Raw genomic sequence first — 24,307 nt, 5'->3', positions numbered from 1 at the left:
GGGACTTTGAAAGAGTCAGCCAAGATAGGATTATATGCATATGCACACAGATTTTATAGAGCTAGGGCTGGCCTTGCCACTAAGGAAACTAGGCATCTAAGGTAAAAACATTTAAAGGCCAGCAGCATCGCAGAAGAGCATCATCTAAACTCCTCCACCCCACCCCCACTGTGGAAACTCTTCCTGAGCCACTTTGATACAGTTTCAAGCCAGCACAGGGTCTTGCAGTAAGGCTCTCAAGTGTATTGGCTTCCTGTCCTCCTCTGACAAGAAGTCCTTCATCAAGGGGAGAGTGAGAGGCAGTAGCACTTGAGCACAGTCTGTACTGACAGGGTCCATACTGGCTAAGGGTACCTTTGAAGCAGCCCAGGAAGAGTTGCAGTAAGGGCAGCAGAGTAAGCACACTGAACTGGAGTACGGAAGGGGAGATGAGACACTGGACTAAGGGGAGGGGGAGGGAGGAGAGATGACATCCTAAGGTATAAGGAAATATGCTGGACCTGAATGGAGATAGGGAGGAGAGATGCTGGATACCTTAGGGGGCTAGAGAAAGGAATAAGAGATGCTGGGCTATGGGCTAGGGCTTTGAGTCGCCCCTGGGGGCAAGGAGGGGGAAGGGTTCATAGCTTAAAGTTCACCTAGGGCTTACGATACCCTTGGGCCGACTCTATAAAGGGCCGGCTCCCATGAGTCTCTTTGGATATACAGCATGTTTATTACATGGACAGAAAAAGGGAATACCTGCCCTAATTAAAGTACTAGCAGACATATTCAAGGAAGATTACTGGACCAGACGTATAACACATTATTCCCATCAATACAAAATAAGAAAAACACTTTAGTACATCTAATCTTTAATAATCATTATATCGGTATACCATATAAATCCGATAATTTTCTGGCAACAAATCTATATGAATGATTGGTCTGTACAAATAGACTCAAAACACTATTTTATAGAATGGGACAATAGATGTACAAGTATTTTAGACAGGATATCTCCAATGCAAACTAGAACTTCGTGCAGACAGAATTCAATACCATGGTTTAACGAAGATTTGAAAAAACTAAAAACACAAGTTAGAAGGTTAGAGCGAGCTTGGAAGAAAAAGAAAGACAAATCCACACTTAATGCCTGGAAACAGCTTCAAAGAAAATATAAATATACCATTAGACAAACCAAAAGATCATATTACCAATCTGAAATTGGACCAGGTTATTTATTTATTTAGTTAGTTAGTTGTTGCATTTGTATCCCACATTTTCCCACCTGTTTGCAGGCTCAATGTGGCTTACATAGTACCGTGAGGCGATCGCCTTCCGGTATGACAAATACAGAGTGATATTATGGTATAATAAGCTGCATGTGTGACAGACACGTAAGGGAATAGAAAGGAGGAAGCGTTAAGTTATGTCCAATTCAAGTATTAGTATCGTTGTGTTGCAGGATTCAGGCATTTAAGTTGGATCATTAGGGTATGCCTTTTTGAAGAAGATAGTCTTTAGTGATTTCCGGAAGTTTGGTCAGACATTGTTTTTGCGGCGTTTGGTAGTGCATTCCAAAGTTGCGTGCTTATATAGGAGAAGCTGGATGCATAGGTTGACTTGTATTTGTCCTTTGCAGCTTGGGTGATGAAAGTTTAGTTATGAACGTGTTGATCTTGTGTTTCTAGTTGTTAGGTCTATGAGGTTTAACATGTATCCCGGGGCTTTGCCGTAGATGATTTTATGAACCAGAGTGCAGATTTAAAGATACACATAAACTTTACCAACTTGTGAACAAATTATTAGATACCTCACCAGTTACTTCAAACATCAACGACACCCCATCAGCGGATCACCTTACAAAATACTTCAATGAGAAAATATTAAAGTTACGTCTCAAGCTACCAACCAGTTCTACTGACTACATAAAATTCCTTGATTGTCTAGATCCAACTCCTGATGAGCAGCCAGTAGATCGAACCTGGACAATCTTCGACACACTATTGGATGACGCTATTTCTCAAGCGATCAATAGGTTCGCTAAATCTCACTGTAAACTAGACATATGCCCCAACAACCTTATAAAATTCGCCCCTCAACGATTCATAAATTAAACGCTACAGCCCGAATGACAAAGAAAATATTCTACTCAACCCAATTCCTAAGGACTCAAAGAAAAAAACAAGTGACTTAACCAATTACCGTCCAGTAGCATCTATCCCTTTGGTAACCAAATTAATGGAAGGTATGGTAAATAAACACCTCAACGACTACCTAAACAAATTTTCTATTCTCCTCCACCACTCTCAATCAGGATTTAGGTCCAACCACAGTACCGAAACAGTATTAACTACTCTTCTAAATAAATTTAAACAATCAATTGCAATGGGCAACAGTATACTTCTCCTGCAGTTTAATATGTCTAGTGCATTCGACATGGTGAGTCACGAAATACTGCTAAACATCTTAGAATATTTTGGTATTGGAAGAAACGTGCTCAACTGGTTTAGAGGTTTCCTAACTGCAAGAACATATCAAGTGAAATCTAACTCGATTACATCAGCCCCATGGAAACCTGAATGTGGAGTCCCCCAAGGATCACCATTATCACCGACTCTTTTTAATCTGATGAAACCCCTGGCCAAATCGTTATCTAACCAAGGCCTCAATCCATATATATATATGCAGATGATGTGACAATCTACATCCCATTCAAACATGATTTAAATGAAATCACTAATAACATTAATCAAGCTTTGAAATCATGAATTCATGGGCGGATACATTTCAATTAAAGCTTAATGCCGAAAAAACACAATGTCTCATCTTATCATCACAATTTAATGCAAATAAAACCACTACAATAACCACACCAAGCTTCTCCCTACCTGTTTCAGACAGCTTGAAAATCCTTGGAGTCACCATTGACCGAAACCTCACATTGGAAAGCCATACGAAGATCATAACAAGGAAAATGTTCCATGCTACGTGGAAACTCAAAAGAATAAGTACATAAGTAATACCACACTGGGAAAGACCAAGGGTCCATCGAGCCCAGCATCCTGTCCACGACAGTGGCCAAGAGCACCTGGCAATCTTCCCAAACGTACAAACATTCTATACATGTTATTCCTGGAATTGTGGATTTTTCCCAAGTCCATTTAGTAGTGGTTTATGGACTTGTCCTTTAGGAAACCGTCTAACCCCTTTTTAAACTCTGCTAAGCTAACCGCCTTCACTACGTTCTCCAGCAATGAATTCCAGAGTTTAATTATACGTTGGGTGAAGAAATATTTTCTCCGATTTGTTTTAAATTTACTACACTGTAGTTTCATCGCATGCCCCCTAGTCCTAGTATTTTTGGAAAGCGTGAACAGACGCTCCACATCCACCTGTTCCATTCCACTCATTATTTTATATACCTCTATCATGTCTCCCCTCAGCCATCTCTTCCCCAAGCTGAAAAGCCCTAGCCTCCTTAGTCTTTCTTCATAGGGAAGTCGACCCATCCCTGCTATCATTTTCGTCGCCCTTCGCTGCACCTTTTCCAATTCTACTATATCTTTCTTGAGATGCGGCGACCAGAATTGAACACAATACTCAAGGTGCGGTCGCACCATGGAGCGATACAACGGCATTATAACATCCTCACACCTGTTTTCCATACCTTTCCTAATAATACTCAACATTCTATTCGCTTTCCTAGCCGCAGCAGCACACTGAGCTGAAGGTTTCAGTGTATTATCGACGACAACACCCAGATCCCTTTCTTGGTCCGTAACTCCTAACGTGGAACCTTGCATGACGTAGCTATAATTCGGGTTCTTTTTTCCCACATGCATCACCTTGCACTTGCTCACATTAAACATCATCTGCCATTTAGCTGCCCAGTCTCCCAGTCTCGTAAGGTCCTCTTGTAATTTTTCACAATCCTGTAGCGAGTTAACGACTTTGAATAACTTTGTGTCATCAGCAAATTTAATTACCTCTCTAGTTACTCCCATCTCTAAATCATTTATAAATATATTAAAATAAGACCTTTTTTCCCAAGGGACATATTTCGTAGTCTTGTACAATCATTGGTGCTAAGTCATCTTGACTATTGTAATGCACTTTACGCTGGCTGTAAAGAACAAATCATCAAGAAACTTCAAATAGCCCAAAACACTGCAGCCAGACTCATATTTAGTAAAACTAAATTTGAAAGTGCCACATCCTTAAGAATGAAACTACATTGGCTTCCACTTAGGGAACATATCGCATTGAAGGTTTGCACCCTGATTCATAAGGTTATTTATGGAGATGCCCCAATCTACATGTTAGACCTCATTGACCTACCACCCAGGAACACTAAAAGTTCTTCACGCATGTTCCTAAATCTTCACTTCCCTAGCTGCAAAGTACTTAAATATAAACTAACACATTTATCCAGTTTTTCTTACATAGGAACGCAGCTTTGGAATGCTCTACCATGTGTTCTGAAAAAAATAAGCAACTTAATCAACTTTTGGAAATCACTGAAGACTTATCTTTTCAATAAAACATACCACAACAACCCATCACTTGAACTGTAATGCATTACTACTTTAACTATCATTTCATTATCGTTCTTTTTATAACTAATGCTTTATTCCAATATGTTAATCTTATTCTTCTGTAAATCTTAACTCTGTTATGGCAATAGCCAAAGCGGATTATTGTAAGCCACACTGAGCCTGCAAATAGGTGGGAAAATGTGGGATACAAATATAACAAGTAAATGTGCTAGCAGTTGCATTTTTCATGGTCAGGTAAGAAGAGAGGCAACAACCCTGCACAATGCCAGACACGAAAAAACAGCGAGAGGAACAATGAAGGGATGGAGTCACTTAAAAGATGAAAGTTTTTTAATACAGAAAGGTAAGTGTTTTATTAAAAATAACCTAACATGGCCACTTTTCACCATAAGGCTGTATTAGGGGTAATCCAAAAACGTGTAACCTTTCTATCACCCTCTCATTTGTCCTGATATACGCCGTTGGAAATAAATAAATAAACAAGCAAGCAAGTAAAGGGAAATGGGACTTGATATACCGCCTTTCTGAGGTTTTTGCAACTACATTCAAAGCGGTTTACATATATTCAGGTACTTATTTTGTACCAGGGGCAATGGAGGGTAAGTGACTTGCCCAGAGTCAGAAGGAGCTGCAGTGGGAATCAAGCTCAGTTCCCCAGGATCAAAGTCCACTGCACTAACCTCTAGGTTACTCCTAGGCAAACTGCATAGGAAAAAAGTAGAAGATGTGCATATAATATTACGAACAAAAATGTACCACTGACTTCTAAGTAGGGGTCAGTTTAATATAGTGCATACAGCTACAGTCTTTTTTTAAACTTTTTATTTATCAGTATCTTAATTACATTTACTTATCATAAATGACTGGAAATAAGAAATAAAAACCATTTAAAAGAAAATTAAGCACAGGAAAATAACATGGAAAATTCATCCACAATATTATAAGACAAGATACTAGGAAATAAATCATAATAGAAGACTAACATTACTTTACTAAGAGGGGGAGCGCAAACAGTCCACTAGCAATTTCCAGCATTCAAACTGTTGGTGCATCCAATCCATGAACATCTCCTCGTTTATGTAATGCGTACGCCTTGTAGCGCTATAGAAATGCTAAATAGTAAATAGTAGTAGTAAGTTCTTGCATTTTTCTTGGTTCAAAAAAAACATAGTTTGTCAATTTTAAGGAAACAAAACACCTGCAAGCAAATTTCAAAAGAAAAGATCCTCCCAAAGCGAGAATTCTTGGTTTAAGATCCATGAATTGTCGTCTTCTTTTTTTGAGTTTCCTTATTCAGGTTAGGGAATATTTGTATTTTTGCTCCAAGAAACTGTGCAGAAATATGTCTAAAATATAGTTTTAAGTATGTTGTTTCTGTCAGTTTCAAAGGCAAAAGTCACAATGAGGGTTATTTGCTCAGTTATTACCTCTAAAGAACTTTCTAGAAATTCTGTTAAGTTTAATTGCTGCTGAGGGTCTGAAGAAAGAGTTGAAAGTCGAGTAATATAAAAGGCTTTAATTTTTTATTTTTTGTTACATTTGTACCCCGCGCTTTCCCACTCATGGCAGGCTCAATGTGGCTTACATATTGTATACAGGTACTTATTTGTAACAATAGGTGGTAATGCTTCTTTTGGAATTTCTAATATTTCTGTAAGGTTATCAATAGAAATCAAACAAAATAAAACATGGAAAAGAAAATAAGATGATACCTTTTTTATTGGACATAACTTAATACATTTCTTGATTAGCTTTCGAAGGTTGCCCTTCTTCGTCAGATCGGAAATAAGCAAATGTGCTAGCTGACAGTGTATATAAGTGAAAACATTCAAGCATTACTATGACAGTCTGACAGGGAGGATGGGGGTGGGTCGGAGGTATGCATGGGGACATCAAAGCATATCATTGATATTCTAACAGGATGGGTGTGGATAGGTGAGGGGTGGGGTGATCAACAGAGACATACAGCTTTATGGTTTATAATGTCAGACTGTCATAGTAATGCTTGAATGTTTTCACTTATATACACTGTCAGCTAGCACATTTGCTTATTTCCGATCTGACGAAGAAGGGCAACCTTCGAAAGCTAATCAAGAAATGTATTAAGTTATGTCCAATAAAATAGGTATGTTCTTATTTTCTTTTCCATGTTTTATTTTGTTTGATTTCTACTGATAACCTTAAGAGTGGACTAACATGGCTACCACACTCCTCTACTTAATATTTCTGTAAAATATTTCTTCAACATTTCAATAGGGGCAATCAGTGGTGATTTTGGAAATTTAAGGGATTTTAAATTATTCTTCCTCGTCTGGTTAGCCAGATATTATATCTTCTTATCCATGATATTTCTATCTTGAATAAGTGTTCCTATGGAACCTTGTAGTTGTTTAAGTTCCTCTTTATTTGTATCAGTTCTTTGTTCACATATCTGAACTCTCTCATTGACAGAGTTTTGAGATTGTTTAAGAAATAATAACTCTTGTTTAAAAGAATTATTTACCTGGAGGAGTGATGTATTCACTGTTTGTATAGCATCCCACAGTACCTCAAGGGTTACTACCACTGGTCTCTGTTTCACCTCTAGGCCTAAAGAGGCAGTTCCCAGATTTGGGGAAAGTGAGGGAGTATCAACCCTTGCTGCACCAATTGATGTTAAGTCATCTGGGGTAGAAAAATCGGCTGGGCCTCTCCCAGGCTCTGGGGTGGTCATACTAACTTCGGGAGGATCACCGCTTGGCTTGCCTGCTGTTATCACTCTGCTTCCTGGTCTCGGGGGTGGTAGTTGAAGAAGCGGACTTAACGAAGCCGTTTCAATGCTGGTCAGAGTGGGCGTTTGTGCTCCCAGAGTTAGAACTCTGAACGTCTCAAGCGTTGTCTGCCTCAGAGTGGAATCTCCTCCGAGGTTGGGAGAGGCTTTCACCCCGGTTTTTCCTTTCCTTTTCCCCATAACAAAGGGGAAAAGTACTACTCTAGGAAGATTTCACCGGAGGTTCAAGAGCTCTCAGCACACGTCTCCTCCCTTAGACGCCATCTGGTCAGTAGCTCTGTTGCTTTTAACAAACAGGTTTAAAATCATACAGCTACAGTCTTAATGAAAAAAAAAATGTATGTGTCCTTTGCATAATCATTATATGATGGCCAATAAAAATTATGATTACGAATATAAATTTCCAGTAGCTTTAACTACTCATTTTCATTTTCTCTCTATTGTAGAACTTAAGTTTATCTTCAGATGCATTGAGTTGTTTATTAATAGTGTGCAGTGCACTAATGCCGCTGGTGCGCCTTATTTGCTGAAGCCTGTTCATACAATGGGCTCTGGGGCAAATAATATACACTAATGTCGCCAGAGTGCATTGTTAATAAATGACTCTGTAAATGTTGTGTTTTATATTCCTACACACTGTACAAGTCATCCCTGGTTGTGGTACTAGAACTTAGAATCTCTCCTATTAAATATTTCATCGTTACTTTAATGTGTAAATCACTACAGCAGCAGTTTATTGCTTACAAAATCCAGCAAAGTTGACAATATTTCTTTTACATATGTTGCTTTAATGATACTATGCTTAATGGATCATGCCAAAATAGCAGTATGGATAGACATTTAATCGCATCAGATCCAAGACAGCGGTACAACATTGATCATAGATTTCAGCTGTTTCATCTAGATGCTGTTTCTTCACTTTTTTCTCCTCCTTTGCTCAGCATTTTCCTCCTGTCTCTTTTCAATTCCAGCTAGTATGAGTCTGCCCTAAGGCAAAATTAGTTTTCACCTGATAATTTTCTTTCCATTAGTCCCAACAGATCAGTCCAGAGATTTGGGGGTTAGGTCCCTCTGCCAGCAGGCGGAGATACAGAGAACTTCTGAGCTTCACTATATGTGGTCATATGCAGCCACCTAAACCTCAGAGCAGTGTGGCCTATCAAACCATGATCAGCATTATTCTCCTGTTTTCATAAAAATGAACGAAACCCTATAACCGCCATAGTGGGAGGAACTCATGCAGCTCACAGTAAGGAAAGAGATTCACTCCAACCAAAGCTGAATAACCAACAAGAAACCTAGAACAACCAAACAGAAACCAGAAAACAACAGGGTGGGCCTCTGGATTGATCTGTTGGGACTAATGGAAAGAAAATTATCAGGTAAGAACTAATTTTACCTTCCATAGCGTCCCACAGATCAATCCAGAGACTTGTGGGATGTGCTCCAAATGTGGCATCAGCCCGTGCTGCCATGTCCAGACGATAGTGCTTCATAAAGGTATGGACTGACAACCAAGCTGCCAACCTGCAAATTTCCTCCAACAAGACCAAACATGACGCTTGCACCCTAGTGGAATGTGTTCGCACCTGAAGAGGCGGAGATTTTCCCGATGAGAGTATGATGAAGAAATAGATTCCTGTAGCCAGTGTGCCACCATGGCCTTGGAAGCCTGCTCCCCCTTCTTATGTCCAGCGAAAAAGACAAACAGATGATCCAAGCAGCGAAAGTCATTTGTGACCTCCAAGTATCTGATGAGAGCCCACCTCATATCTAGGCACTTCAGGGCACGGAACTATGAAGGGTAATCCTCCCTGTGAAATGCAGGAAGAGCTGCTGATTCAGATGAAAACGCGACACAATCTTGGGCAGGAACTATGGAACCGTCCAAAGCAAAACTCCTGCCTCGGTAAAATGGAGGAAAGGATCCCTACAGGATAAAGCCTGTAACTCTGAAACCCTCCTCAGTGTAGTAATAGCTACCAAGAACACAGCCTTCAGCATCAGGTCTTTCAAAGATAAACGAGCCAACGACTCAAAGGGAGGCCACTGAAAGGCTCGCAGAACCAGACTAAGATTCCAAGTGCGGAACACAGAAATGTGCAGCGGACACAGATGATTCACTCCACACAGGAAACGTATGATGTCCAGGTGAGAAGCCACAGAAGATCCCTGAAGGCATCCCTGAAAACATACCAAAGCTGCTACCTGAACTTTCAGGGAGCTCCAGGACCGGCATTTATCAAGGCCATCCTGCAAAAATGCCAGGATATTAATCACCGAAGTTGACCAAGCCGAAAGCAGGAAACAGACCTGTGTCTAAATTTGTGGTAAATACACGCCTTAATACAGTGATTTTTTGCGAAACTGAGGCCTGAGTCGGTGTGTTTGGAATCCATGACACTTCTTTATCTATACCTGCATGCTTAAAAGTTAAGTTCAACTTGTTATTATTAGTTCTTTTGATATGGATCCCCTCCTTTTTTTTATTCTGTGGATTCTTTTAGTATCCTTTACCTTTTGAAACACAAGGGTTTTTCTGTCTGTGATGAGAACCCCTTCCGATGTTGGAAGAGCATTACGGCTCTCAATGTGAAGCCATATATATATATATATATATATATATATATAGGCTGGAGGTTGGGGAATTCTGAGGCTTTTCCCTCGTTGTATTTTCAAAATTAGAACAGATACACTCCATAGAATCTTTACTGGGATAGATTCAAGTACTTTTTCCTGTGCCACAGCTATTATGAGAGCTTTTTTCTTTTTTTTTTTTTTGATTACTTGGTAGTATTGCTCTTTCTCTTTTGTGATATATTACTTAGGGTTTTATTTACACATGGGCAATCTGAGAGAATTAACATATGCCAATATATTTTAAAAAAAGCAAAATACAAACCAGCAAATGCCTCACTGTCAGAGTCAGGTTAAGCCTGTTAATCTCACAAACAATTACAGTTAAAAAGAAAACTAGAATCCTTCTTAAGCACGTTTCCATGCTGCTGGGCTTCCTGTTCGGCCTTCCTAGTGATCAGATCGTCTAATTAGGAATACTTCACAGTGTGGCTCCCTCTCTCCAGGAGCTATAAGCACTGTACTATTTTTATTTAAATTCAAGTGCTTCCTCAATTATGCTATATGCAATTTAAAAAAAGTGTATAAAAGTGATATTTATGAGCCAGAAGAATCAAAAACGATACAAACATCTTAATTGAATAACAGAGATGCAGAGCAACTATTAAGAACGATAATAAGCCTTTCTGTAGAAAGATAAAATCACATTTTTTGCTTCTCTGTAAGGTAGAATGTGATACTGCATCTTACTTACTTTGGATGTATGAATTCATCAATGAGAGCAACTTTTTCAACCACGTCTCCCCCAATGTTTCGGACTAGATCATAGAAATCATTTTCACAATATCCCTCAGGAGCCAACCAGAATGAGATGTCATTTGTCATAGGAAGATATTTGCTAAAAGGCTAAAGGGAAGATAAAAAATGAAAAGAGAAAATCCCATTACAAATACTGTGACAAATTTTAGTGCACTTACAAACAAACACAAAAAAACTACTTCACACTGGACTATGGCAAAGCAAATAACAAAAACCACAAACTTCCTCTGTTTCTCAGGCTTAAGAAAATTGTTAATAACAGAAACAAATGGCAGCCCAGTGACCTTAGGAAGGCAAAGGCACCACTCCACACTTCATGGACCCCATCCCCATTCTCTTTCTGGCTCTGTTGCAACGGAGCAAGCTGTGGAAAGGGGAACCTGGGGAGAAAGTTCATCCAACCAGAGCTGGAAGGGATCCAGCAAGCTGGCAAGACCATTATATTAAGCTGACTATAAGAGAAGAGACTTTCCTTCTTTCCTCAGTCACAAACAATATCGTGCCCTCTCAGCCTGCAAGATGGCATTTAATGGGAGAGGGAGTAGTCACCGCTCTAAAGCGAAGAGTGCCTCCCTATCCTTTCTCTGGTCCACACAGGGGCGAGTCAGACAGGGATAATCAGCATGTCTGATCAGTTGACCAAGGACACCTACAAACACTGCCAGAGTGGGATCCACGTCAAATGGCCTGAGGGATGGATAAAGCGGTTCAAAGGGAATAGGCCTTGTGCTGTTGCAGAATAAGTACTGGCTAGGCTGAACATAAGCCTCCACTGCCATGTACCTATGCTCCCTGGACACTGTCCTTGAGGGTAAATCACGTCTCTCTAAGTGGACCATCACTGACTATTACAGAGAACCTCATGGTGACCAGAAGTCATGAAGGCAGGCTATGTAGCTCCAGTGGAATGATGTTAATGACTTTGGTTAGTTTTAGAACATAAGTATTGACATACTGGGATAGACCGAAGGTCCATCAAGCCCAGCATCCTGTTTCCAACTGTGGCCAATCCAGGTTACAAGTACCTGGCAAGATCCCAAAACAGTACAATATATTTTATGCTGCTTACCCTAGAAATAAGCAGTGGATTTTCCCCAAGTCCATTTTATTAATGGCTTATGGACTTTTCTTTTAGGAAACTAGCTAAACCTTTTTTTAAACCCCGCTAAGCTAACCGCCTTTACCACATTCTCTGGCAACAAATTCCAGTTTAATTACACGTTGAGTGAAGAAATATTTTCTCCGATTCATTTTAAATTTACTACTTTGCAGTTTCATTGAATGCCCCCAGGCCTAGTATTTTTGGAAAGAGTAAACAAATGATTCACGTCTACCCGCTCCACTCCACTCATTATTTTATAGACCTCTATCATATCTCCCCTCAGCCATCTTTTCAGGACCTATGAGTTTAAAGAAAACTCATCTTCACTGAGATGATAAAAACAGCCATATCACAATTGGCTATAACAAGGAAACTATTAACAATAATTTTTGTTTGAAAATCAACTCCCCTGCATTGGGAAAAAGGTTGGCCCTGAGAACAGAACCCTACTCTCCTCCAAGGTCTGCTAGATTGCCTCAACTACAGACTGTACTGGGCTTCTGAATCATGGGGGGCAGAGGAACCTTCCCCTATATCTATATTGGGGACTTACATAATGTGCTCACTTATCTGTAATGCTTTAGTCATGCCATATATGCTGTGTATCTGCAATGCTGGTACACTATAATATTAGTGCTAATGCAGTATTGTGTCCTAAATTTCCATTAAAGACCAAACAAAATGAGTGTACACTGTTTTAGTGCTAAATGAATACTTATGGTAATGAACCCTTCATGTTATCATAGGCTTAAAGCACATCATCAAAAAATGTCTGTTGCATTACAAATTATTGATTAGCTGACCTATGCAGATTATTATGCATACCACTTTTCACTTTGCTTATCATCTGGTAAGACACAATACATAGATGTGGTTCGGTGGTTTCTTAAAAATATAAAATGGGTCTACAAGGACCAAATTAAAAGTGAAATATAATTTTTTTCTGTTTTAGCAATTCCCTTGCATTCTTGGTAGTGGATCTAGTTACATTCTATCTGCAGTACTGCGCACAATAAAACATTTATGTGCACATTCATTACTGGACGAAAGTAGACAATACAAGACTTAGTTACAAATGATCTGCTGTTATTTAATATGTTTAGTCAAAAACCTCAAAAGAATAATATTCAAGCTGTAATCTAGAATGTCTGCAATTTTACGTATATCAAGAAAGAAATAGAAGGGGTTTGGGTCTGGTGTCTCAGTGCACTTCCACGCAGGCTTGGGCTTCATTCCCAGGCCTGGCTGCTTCCTCATGGCCTAACATTCAATAACCTGGGGGGGGGGGGGGGGGAGGCAAGTCTCCTTTACAGTATCAACTGTAAACTGCAGGGCAGACTCAGGATGTACGTGTACAGAGTTTCAAAGACAGCCATGGTATATGGCCCTGGACCAGACTGTCACTGTGATGACAGGGTAAAATGGGATTGGTTTTAAATCCCCAGTAGTAGCAAATGAAGGTTCTTGGTGCCAGAGCCCAAAGGAGGCCAGCTCCAACTGAGCTAGAGACTCTCAGATGCAGAAAAACTGACATTTGTCCCAAAAGCAAAATCCTATTTATCACAGACATTCCACTTTTCGTTTCAAGTAAACAGAGTATAAGCATGCATTTAACTTTTTCAGCACTTCAATCTGTTGTTCACGTCCAGGTTACAGCCTAAATACTAAGGGTCCTGTTTACAAAGGCACGCTAGCCTTTTTAGCACGCACTACAAATTAGCACGCGCTACCTGTGTAGATGCTAAAAAGAATATTATAGGCATGTGCTAGTGTTTTTAGCACACGGTTAGCGTGTGCTAAAAACACTAGCACGCCTTTGTAAACAGGACCCTAAGAGGTTGATATTCAAAGCAATTTAAGCCTCTCCTAGCTGGTTAAATGGCCACTTCAGGGCTATCCACTGACAGTCAGTGGCAACTTATCCAGTTGTGTCACTGAATATTAGCACTGACCGCTAAACTGACATTCAGCTATTTTGTGGGCAGTCTGGGGGGGGCACAGCTGGCACTTATGCAGTTAAATGCCAATATTCAGCACTTAGGGGCCCTTTTACTAAGCTACGGCAAAAAGAGGCCTGCGGCACTGTGAGCGCATCTTTTGAGCCTACACAGAGTCAAGTTTTTGCCGCGTCCTGGAAAAGCGGCCTTTTTAAAGCAGTTGTAAAATGGACGTGCGGCAAAATAAAAGCCAAGGCGCGTCCATTTTTGGCCTGAAACCTTACTGCCATTCACTGACTTAGTGGTAAGGCCTCATGCGCTACCGAGGCGGTAGGCATGCAGCATGCGCCCACTGCCATTTACCGCCGGTTAAGCATCACGCGGTTTTCGGTGTGCGCCAAATTCAGAATTACCGTGCTGAACGTACTTAGGCCCTTATGCACATTTGTAAAAGGGCCCCTTAACCACTTAAGTTAGACTGCCAAATCAGACTGCATAGAACACAGTCCTATCTTTATGCGGTTAAGTGATGAATATCAAACGTAACCACATAAGAGACAGTCAGCTGCATAAACCTGGATATTCAACGCAGGTGTCACGGTTGTGGCCGTGCCTTTATGTTTAGACCTACTGTTTCTCTGTATCTAGCTCTGTGACCTCTCCAGTCTGCCTTTTTCCTTATTGTTGTTCTTTCTGTAAGCCAAGCCTCGCTTTGGTCTCCCTGCTTCTGCTTCATTTCCTGTTGTTCTTCCTGTAAGCCAAGCCTCGCTTTGGTCTCCCTGCTTCTGCTTCATTTCCTACTTGTGACATCATCAGCAAGTCCTTTATAAGCATCTGGGAACTATCATGTTTTACCTTTGCATGGGGTCTCTTAATTTGCCTCTGTGTTACCTGTATAGGTCATATCCCTGCTTGGCTTTGTTCCTGAGTCTTGCTCCTGAAGGTCTGTTCTGTGTTTCCCCGAGTCTTGTGTTTCAATGCTTTGTTTTGTTTCTGTGAATTTGCTTTTGAACCTTGATCCTGAAGGCCTGGCTCTAGAGCCACACCCTGCCTGCCTTTGGTGTCTGTATCTGTTTGACTTCCCTTAGCTTCTGTTTTTAGTCTAGCCCTGCTTTTGACTCTTGCTATAGTTAAGCTTTGTGTTTAAGCCAAGCTCTGTTCCTGTTTTCTGTTTTCCCTGTTCTGTTTCCTGTGTGTAGTTCTAGTCTGTTAATTCTGAGAGTCTGTAGAAGCCAACATTGTCCCTAATTATCTCACTGCTATGCAGGTGTGTCTGCTGCCTCTCAATCTGCCTGGCCTCTCCCTTTCCAGCTGTGGATGCTGGTAAGCACATTGCTTCTTTGTTTGGTTGTCTTCCCTTAGTCTGCTTAATCCTTTGCCTGCCATGTTTGTTTCCTGGCTCTTGAGCTCTGTTTCTGCCAAGTTCTGTTCCTGTGTGTCTTTGAGCCAGGTTCTGCTCCCGCTCTATGTTAGAGCTAGTTCTCTCCCAGTTCCCTGCTAAGCCATGTCCCTTTCAGTACCCTGCTCCAGTCAAACCAAGCCAAATCCTGTTCCAGTCAAGCCAAGCCCGTTCCAGAATCCAGTTCCAGTCAAGCTCGTGCCAGAATCCGGTTCTAGCCAAGCCTGCTTGAGAATCCTGAATCCTGTTCCAGCCAAGCCTGTTTGAGAATTCTGAATCCTGTTCAAGAATCCTGAATCCTGTTCCAGCCAAGCCTGTTCGAGAATCCTGAATCCTGTCCCTGCCTTGCTTATTGTCTTGCTTCTGTTATTCTTGTTGCCTAGCTCCTACCCTGTCTTGCCTGTCTAGTTGTGCTTTGTCTTGTCTCAGTCTAGTCCTGTCCGGATCCAGTCCTTGCCTTGTCTTGCCCTTTTCTGGACCCAGTTTTAATCTACTTCCGTGTTTTGCCTTGTCTTGCATTTCTGGGTCCCAGTCCCAGTTTTAATCCAGTTCCGAGTCTTGCCTTGTCCTGTCTGGGTTCCAGTTCTGGCCCTTTGCCTTCTTTCCTTGCCTCATCTGGATCTGGTTCTTATGTTGTCCATTGTGTTTAGTTACCTCTGTCCTGCCTTTTTGAGTCTGTTAGTTTACCCAAGTCCAGTCTGTTCTGATTCCTGCCTGTGCCAGCCCCGGTGATTTGTCCGCCAAAGCTCCGGCTTTGGTCCAAGGGCTCACCATTCCTGACAGTTGTGACAGGACATGGCCTAGCAGTGAATATCGGAGCATAAAGCTAGCGGAGGCTAAAAAAAAAAAAATGCTCACTGCCACCAGCTATATATTTACCTCTAAGCTATTATATTGGTACATCCTTGTCAATACTGACTAAACTCCCAGTTACTAGGTTACTGGGTGCGTGTGTTTGTGTAAGACTTCATCTATATATTATCTCAATATAAACATACACTATGTCTGGAAATGTTTTCACCCCTTTAACTCATCAGATTATATGTTTCCAAGAGTGGAAGCCAAATACTATAAACACTCTACAAATGCATGTATATCACGGACCTCAGCAGTGACTCTTTTCACATGAGTCACCTGCTTCTTCATCGGTCCCAACACATGATTCACTCGCATATTTATTTATTTATGCTTATATCTTAATAATCTTTATACGTGCCTTAATTTACTCAAATAAGAAACTTTAACTTAGCTTGTGTCTCTGGTGTAGATCTGCCACCTACACGGACCATGTTTCGCTAGGCATTAAAAATAAAATATGTTGCAAGATAAGGCTGGCAGCTTGCGTATGAGGTCCGCATCCTCACGAAGATTAGGCTTAATGTCTAGCGAAACATGGTCCGGATGGGCGGCACATCTACACCAGAGAGACAAGCTAAGTTAAAGTTTCTTATTTGACTATATTAAAACACGTATAAAGATTATTAAGATTATTATATGTCCTATCAGATAATGGATTTCCTAGTTTAAACTAAATTTGTGTGTTACTGTACAATTTTAGATTTGTAAACTGTTCCGGCATGTTACGCAATAAGTGACGGTACAGTAAACAATTAAACGATAAACAATAAGCAAAAACAAATGTAAGTGAATAAAGCATGTACTAGGACCGATGCAGGCGAGTCATGGGTTGTTCGCCCATGTGAAAAGAGTCGCTGCTGAGGTCCGTGACATACATGCAGTTGTAGAGGGCAGAGCACTGGAAATGTTTTATGGCATGCTGGTAGATCTTAAATGGGTACCTAATAAATCTGTTAAACAGTACACATTTTCTGTGGACTTATTACACAAATCCTATAATATACAGCACGAATCCTTCAATAAATATCTGATAGGTAGTATGATATTGCTTTTAAATGAAAAAAAAGTTGGTGGTTTGCTTTGATTACAGGCCATGTTACATGAATAAACTTGTCAAATGCATTACTTTGCTTATGACAGGTTCAAAACTTTGTATATGGCAAAATTGTCATGCTGATTCTCTGATACAATTATCAGGCACAGAGAATTAAAAAAAACTGTTGAAGCCATGGGTACAGAATTCTCCAGAGTACTGTGATAAAAATAAAATGCATAAATTTCAGAACTGCACAGAGATGCAGAAATCCCTCTGATGCTGTGTGGCTATTTGGTTACTTATTGATGAAGGTTTGTGACCAAAGACATTTTATGGCTCCCACTTGACCACTAGATTTCTGCCAGAGTAGTACTGTATTGCAGTTATTAGCATAAAAAGCCAATTTTGTTTCTATATTAAAGTACTCTCATACTAGGCTCTTATCCTGTAAATCTTAGAAGCTAAACAGCACTGGATCTGGTCAGTGTGTGTGTGGTAGATTCCAAAAATATATCAAATGTTTAAAATTCTGTTGATAGTTTGGGGCCACAGATGGGCACACTTGTTAATATTTGAAAGCTCTGAGAATATATCGGTAGAAAAAGGCAATCCGGTTGCTAATCTCCCATGAAACACACTAGAACATCCATGGACCAATGCTGAAAGCCATTTATCTGGGATTAAACCTTCTGCTACCTGTATAAGAGCAACACAGATAGAGAGGGTAATACAGCATACACAAAAAGGGTAATACGGCCTTCAAGACTGGGACAAAGAAGTTCTTTATTTATGACCCGACAAGGGCCGTGTTTCGGCGCTAAACAACGCCTGCTTCAGGGATCTAATTAAGAAATGCAAGAATAAAAACAACCACATAAATATACATAAAAATTGATAAATCATCCTAAGCATTTAAATCTCTGAAATAAATAAACAACATATAACAATCAAATGGTAAAACATCGAAAATATGCATAGAATTTGATGTGGATAAAAATTTTTGTAAACAACAAAATGATAACTTCATTGTATGTTAAGAACAATAAAAATATTTACATATTAGAACAAAAATAACATCTCACAGATAAATTATAAACATTAAAATATATCAAATAACAGTATCAACAAAGAATTTTATGCATTTAATCTGAATAAATGACATAATTGATTGGTTAATTATTTATTTTTCGGGTACACTGCAAATTCTGTCCAAAATGAATTTGATAATGCAATATTTGATTGCTACAGATAATCAATTGTATTATATGGAAATATATATAAGGTATATTAGATGCATTGAAATATATAGTGATGTATGGAGATGTGTATGTGATATATGAGATCTGTAGTGACATAATGATTAATTATGATAAGTAATGCTTGTCAATGGTAATCCTATCATGATTAAACTTATTAAAATAATATTGAGGTATTAAAATAATATTGAGGTATTAGAAGTTTTGTTCTCACCAAGAAGAGACACAGTAAGGTCTACTTGAGGTCAATTCAATGCCTGTGCAGGAGAATAAAATTGCATATGTGGTTGTTTTTATTCTTGCATTTCTTAATTAGATCCCTGAAGCAGGCGTTGTTTAGTGCCGAAACACGGCCATCCTTTCATTTTCAGCATCATTACCTGCATAATACCACTGACTATCACTGCAGTCCGCACTAGCACCAGGGTGGTTCATGGATGAGGCGAGGGCGGTCTCTGAAGTTGTCTGGTTAGTAGCATAAGTACATAAGTACATAAGTAGTGCCATACTGGGAAAGACCAAAGGTCCATCTAGCCCAGCATCCTGTCACCGACAGTGGCCAATCCAGGTCAAGGGCACCTGGCACGCTCCCCAAACGTAAAAACATTCCAGACAAGTTATACCTAAAAATGAGGAATTTTTCCAGTCCATTTAATAGCGGTCTATGGACTTGTCCTTTAGGAATCTATCTAACCCCTTTTTAAACTCCGTCAAGCTAACCGCCCGTACCACGTTCTCCGGCAATGAATTCCAGAGTCTAATTACACGTTGGGTGAAGAAAAATTTTCTCCGATTCGTTTTAAATTTACCACACTGTAGCTTCAACTCATGCCCTCTAGTCCTAGTATTTTTGGATAGCGTGAACAGTCGCTTCACATCCACCCGATCCATTCCACTCATTATTTTATACACTTCTATCATATCTCCCCTCAGCCGTCTCTTCTCCAAGCTGAAAAGCCCTAGCCTTCTCAGCCTCTCTTCATAGGAAAGTCGTCCCATCCCCACTATCATTTTCGTCGCCCTTCGCTGTACCTTTTCCAATTCTACTATATCTTTTTGAGATACGGAGACCAGTACTGAACACAATACTCCAGGTGCGGTCGCACCATGGAGCGATACAACGGCATTATAACATCCGCACACCTGGACTCCATACCCTTCCTAATAACACCCAACATTCTATTCGCTTTCCTAGCCGCAGCAGCACACTGAGCAGAAGGTTTCAGCGTATCATCGACGACGACACCCAGATCCCTTTCTTGATCCGTAACTCCTAACGCGGAACCTTGCAAGACATAGCTATAATTCGGGTTCCTCTTACCCACATGCATCACTTTGCACTTGTCAACATTGAACTTCATCTGCCACTTGCACGCCCATTCTCCCAGTCTCGCAAGGTCCTCCTGTAATCGTTCACATTCCTCCTGCGACTTGACGACCCTGAATAATTTTGTGTCATCGGCGAATTTAATTACCTCACTAGTTATTCCCATCTCTAGGTCATTTATAAATACATTAAAAAGCAACGGACCCAGCACAGACCCCTGCGGGACCCCACTAACTACCCTCCTCCACTGAGAATACTGGCCACGCAATCCTACTCTCTGCTTCCTATCTTTCAACCAGTTCTTAATCCATAATAATACCCTACCTCCGATTCCATGACTCTGCAATTTCTTCAGGAGTCTTTCGTGCGGCACTTTGTCAAACGCCTTCTGAAAATCCAGATATACAATATCAACCGGCTCCCCATTGTCCACATGTTTGCTTACCCCCTCAAAAAAATGCATTAGATTGGTGAGGCAAGACTTCCCTTCACTAAATCCGTGCTGACTTTGTCTCATCAGTCCATGTTTTTGTATATGCTCTGCAATTTTATTCTTAATAATAGCCTCCACCATCTTGCCCGGCACCGACGTCAGACTCACCGGTCTATAATTTCCCGGATCTCCTCTGGAACCTTTCTTAAAAATCGGAGTAACATTGGCTACCCTCCAGTCTTCCGGTATTACACTCGATTTTAGGGACAGATTGCATATTTCTAACAGTAGCTCCGCAAGTTCATTTTTTAGTTCTATTAATACTCTGGGATGAATACCATCAGGTCCCGGTGATTTACTACTCTTCAGCTTATATTCAATTACCTAACCACAATTAGGTATATTCAATTACCTAACCACATAACTATTCAGATAGTTAAGACAGTAAAAAGGCTATCTGGATAATGATTTGAATATTGCTAGATAGCAGTAGCACTCCCCACTCTGAATGGATATTCAGCAGCAGTCGCTATCCAGGGTATCCAGTGCTGAATATCCAAACTTATTTCAGCAGCGGTGATCAGTGTCTTCAAAAAACGCTGACCGTCCAGGCTGAATATTGACCCACCAGATTTTAGGAACGCTACTTGATCAGTTCTTCCAGGTAGGACTGAGTCATTGATAACCATTCTTTAAATGCAAGTTTCAAGTACAATATCCAGACAACCTACAATTTAGATCACATCTTCCAAATCTGAATATGACTATATTGTAGGAGGCAGACTGAAGTTAAGATATATCGCATCTAATGATTTTCCCTGATCTGCAAGGCTTGGTATTGTATCAAGCAGAAACAATCAAGCTGATGCAGACTAATGTAGTTTTCATAAATTCACGTTCATTGTTTCTTAGCATCTTGCAATCACCTAGGTGCTCGCTAATTGATTGATTGCTTTGTATTAGCATCATTCCAGGCACTAAAGTCAAGTTGACTCATGTACTGTATAATGTAGTGTTTATGTAAACTATAAAGCACTAGGAAACAATATACAATGTGCATGCTCTTTAGATTTCTGGAAGGCTGCAATGGTACTTAGGAAACCTGTGCAATGCCACAGCCTTCAATGGAACCACATAATGGACTATCAAAGACAAACAAAAATAAATTTATTTTTCTGAGAGGACTCTTATAATGCATGACAAATAATGTTTTTAAGCACGTAGATATATAATCCTCTACCTAAAATGTAAAAAGTGTGGGGCGTACAATCGTATAATGATAAATAAACCACTCGCTCTAAACTCTCACTATCTTTTCTTTGTTTTTGGTGGTTCCAATTTGTCTGTGGTGAAACTAATTGATCTATGGTAAAGCTATATTGTATATGTATTATTAGCGATTTTTATATTTGTTTTAATGTAAACTTCTGACGCAGGCAGCGTGCGCCAAAACACGACCCATCGGGCCGATGAATTAAAGATCTGTCCTTATTTTGAAGGCTCTTGGTATGCCTTCTTTGCTTTGTGTGGTTTGTGATTTGACCCTATCTGCGTTGCTGAAATAAACCACTCACCCATGGAATCATAAAGAAGCTCACGTCACATGAACTACATTTCAACAAATGCCTTTGCCAAGAGCAAACAATGAGAGTTAAACTTTCTCATTGGTACTACAGAGCAAGGGGGTAGTTCTTAAAAAAATGAACTTACATCTTGCTTGACCCTATTCACTACCAGTTCTGGACTCTGATGACTAACACCTTGATCATCTGGAGTTTAGAACCTTCATATTGTATTTGTTCAAATTTTAACATTATGGAAATACAACATAATCCCTCAGATTCTATATATGGCACCTAGATTACATGCGGAGATATATGTGTAACTTAATTGGCGCAACAAGGTAATCAGCGTTGTTAACAGCACTTAACAAGCTATAATGAGAACCAATTGGCAATAATTACAATTTATGCGCGGAAATCGCTACGCATATTCTATAAAGAACTGTGCCTAAATTGCAAAGTGCGCAGTTCAAAATAAATGCACGTAGCTTAAAAATTGTTTGCTTATGGGCGTATTTACAGGCATTTTGTGAGCATTCCAAAATTTCCGTCTGCACGGATTTACACCAGGTTTTTATCGGTGTAAATGCACGCATATAGATTTAGGCGCTATGGTATCGACTAAGCATATTCTATATACTGCACCTAAATTTTATAGAATACGCTTAGTTAAGTGCAGATTTTTTAGGCGCCATATATAGAATCTGGCCCAATGGGGGTAACTCAATAACGGGGCACTTAAGTGCACATTCTATAATGGGAGTGGAGGACTGGCCTACTGGTTAGGGTGGTGGACTTTGGTCCTGGGGAACTGAGGAACTGAGTTCGATTCCCACTTCAGGCACAGGCAGCTCCTTGTGACTCTGGGCAAGTCACTTAACCCTCCATTGCCCCATGTAAGCCGCATTGAGCCTGCCATGAGTGGGAAAGCACGGGGTACAAATGTAAAAAAATAAAAAGTAGGTGCCTACTTCCATTTACAGAATACTAGAACCAGGTGGATACACACATATGTGCTTACTTGCAAATGCTCATGGCAGACACAAGGGGGTGCACCTAAGTACCGGAAATAAATGCATAATTTACAGTATATGTGTACACGTCGACCTGTAAAATACATGTATCTTTACAGAAGAGCGCTTAGGCACACGGCCAGCCTGTGTGTGCATATCTGCACACACATTCATGTATATGCTAAGATTCGGAACACTTGCATGCGTAACTGGTATGTAAAGTTAACACCTACTTCAAAGAATTACCTCCGATGGGCCTACATCCAGTATTCACAGCCTGAATACGTCTCTTCTACATAAAGAACTACAGCTTCAGCCTTAGTCTCATGCACTGCAACATATGTCACGTTAGTCAAGCATCATAGAACAATACCAAGTGACTGAATTCTCAACATTCATTAGCCTAATGAAAATGGCATGTCTATCCAACCACTTTGTTGGTTTATACTATTAGGGTACCTCTCAATTAAGAAGTCAGGGTATGTTTCAAAGATCCTACAGAAAAGAAAGAAAAGTATGTAAGTGGAAATATCAGTACCTTTTAATCTATTCTGTACACTGATACCATTTTTATTGTATTTCCCCTATTGCTTTAAATTTCCTTTGAGGAGACAGGGGGGTCACGTGATGCTCTTTAGCTGAGTGGATGTCTCTTGGCCAAGCTCCGCTCCAGCCACCCCAAAATCATTTACCTGTGAGATCTTCCCTATGTGGGGCTAGAAGATTCCGGTTGGCGAGACTAAGTCCCGGTGCACCCTGTGACGGCGCTCAAGTCCATTTTAACGGTAGAACAGGGGGGTTATGCCCATGAAGACCCCACGGACAGGAAGGCACCGCGCACAGAACCTGGGCCTCAAGATGGCGGCAACGCAAGCAAGTCCTCCACTGGCCAGTCTCTCGGCGGAGACCACTAAAGACTTAGTTTTCCTCAAGCACTGCCGATATCTGTTGCACTATCTAAGCTGCAAACGTCAGTGGATCAAATTCGGGTATCCTAGGAGCGGCAGGGCGCACGTATCCAGCAGGCAGAGGACCTTATCTCGCGCCAGGAGGCTCGTGCTGAGACGGCGGATGCGAAGATTTTGGCGCTTCAGAAGCAATGCGCACTTCTAATGCAACAAGTCGATGACCAAGAGAATAGAGGAAGGCAAAACAATCTCCGAATTATATGCTTACCTGAAACAGTAAAAGAAAAGGATCTATGGAACTTCATCGAGCAGTGGCTGCCAGAACAATTAAACATACAGTTACCAGACAAGGTGATGAGAGTCGACAGGATCCACCGAGTTGGGGCTTTGCGTGAGGGGGAACAGCTCGCGAGACCTGTAATGGCCAGACTACTTAATTATGCGGATAAGGAACGAGTGTTACAGGCATACAGAGAAAGGAAATCGCTCAACTACAATGGACATAAGCTACTACTTTTCCAAGATTACTCGGCACGTGTTGCTGATCAGAGGAAGCAGATTGGCTGACATTGTAAGCGTCTGTTTGACAGAGGAATAAGATTTGCACTATTGTACCCGGCGAAGGTGCGTGTAGTGCACGACAATAAAACTATCTTTTTCATGGAGCCTGGAGCTCTGGGCACATTTGTGGACAAACTGCAATGACTGGCGGAGATGCACAATTTCTCTCTACAGTACCACACCTGCGCTGATCAGGGGTTTCATGTGC

At 40.6% G+C, this 24,307-nt stretch overlaps 1 protein-coding gene across 1 annotated transcript in view; it reads right to left on the bottom strand.

Moving 5' to 3' along the window:
• The window catches only part of FARS2 (phenylalanyl-tRNA synthetase 2, mitochondrial), a 1,053,072-nt gene that overhangs the window by 325,172 nt on the left and 703,593 nt on the right, over positions 1 to 24,307 (bottom strand). Inside the window, 1 exon segment of the mRNA XM_030208798.1 lies at positions 10,643 to 10,794. Within this exon segment, the coding sequence (XP_030064658.1) occupies positions 10,643 to 10,794 (152 nt within the window).

This window comes from Microcaecilia unicolor, chromosome 1 (genome assembly GCF_901765095.1).
Source record: "Microcaecilia unicolor chromosome 1, aMicUni1.1, whole genome shotgun sequence".
Lineage (NCBI taxonomy): Eukaryota > Metazoa > Chordata > Amphibia > Gymnophiona > Siphonopidae > Microcaecilia > Microcaecilia unicolor.
The sequence above is the reverse complement of the archived record's forward strand: the minus strand, read 5'-3'. Positions and strand labels throughout refer to the sequence as shown.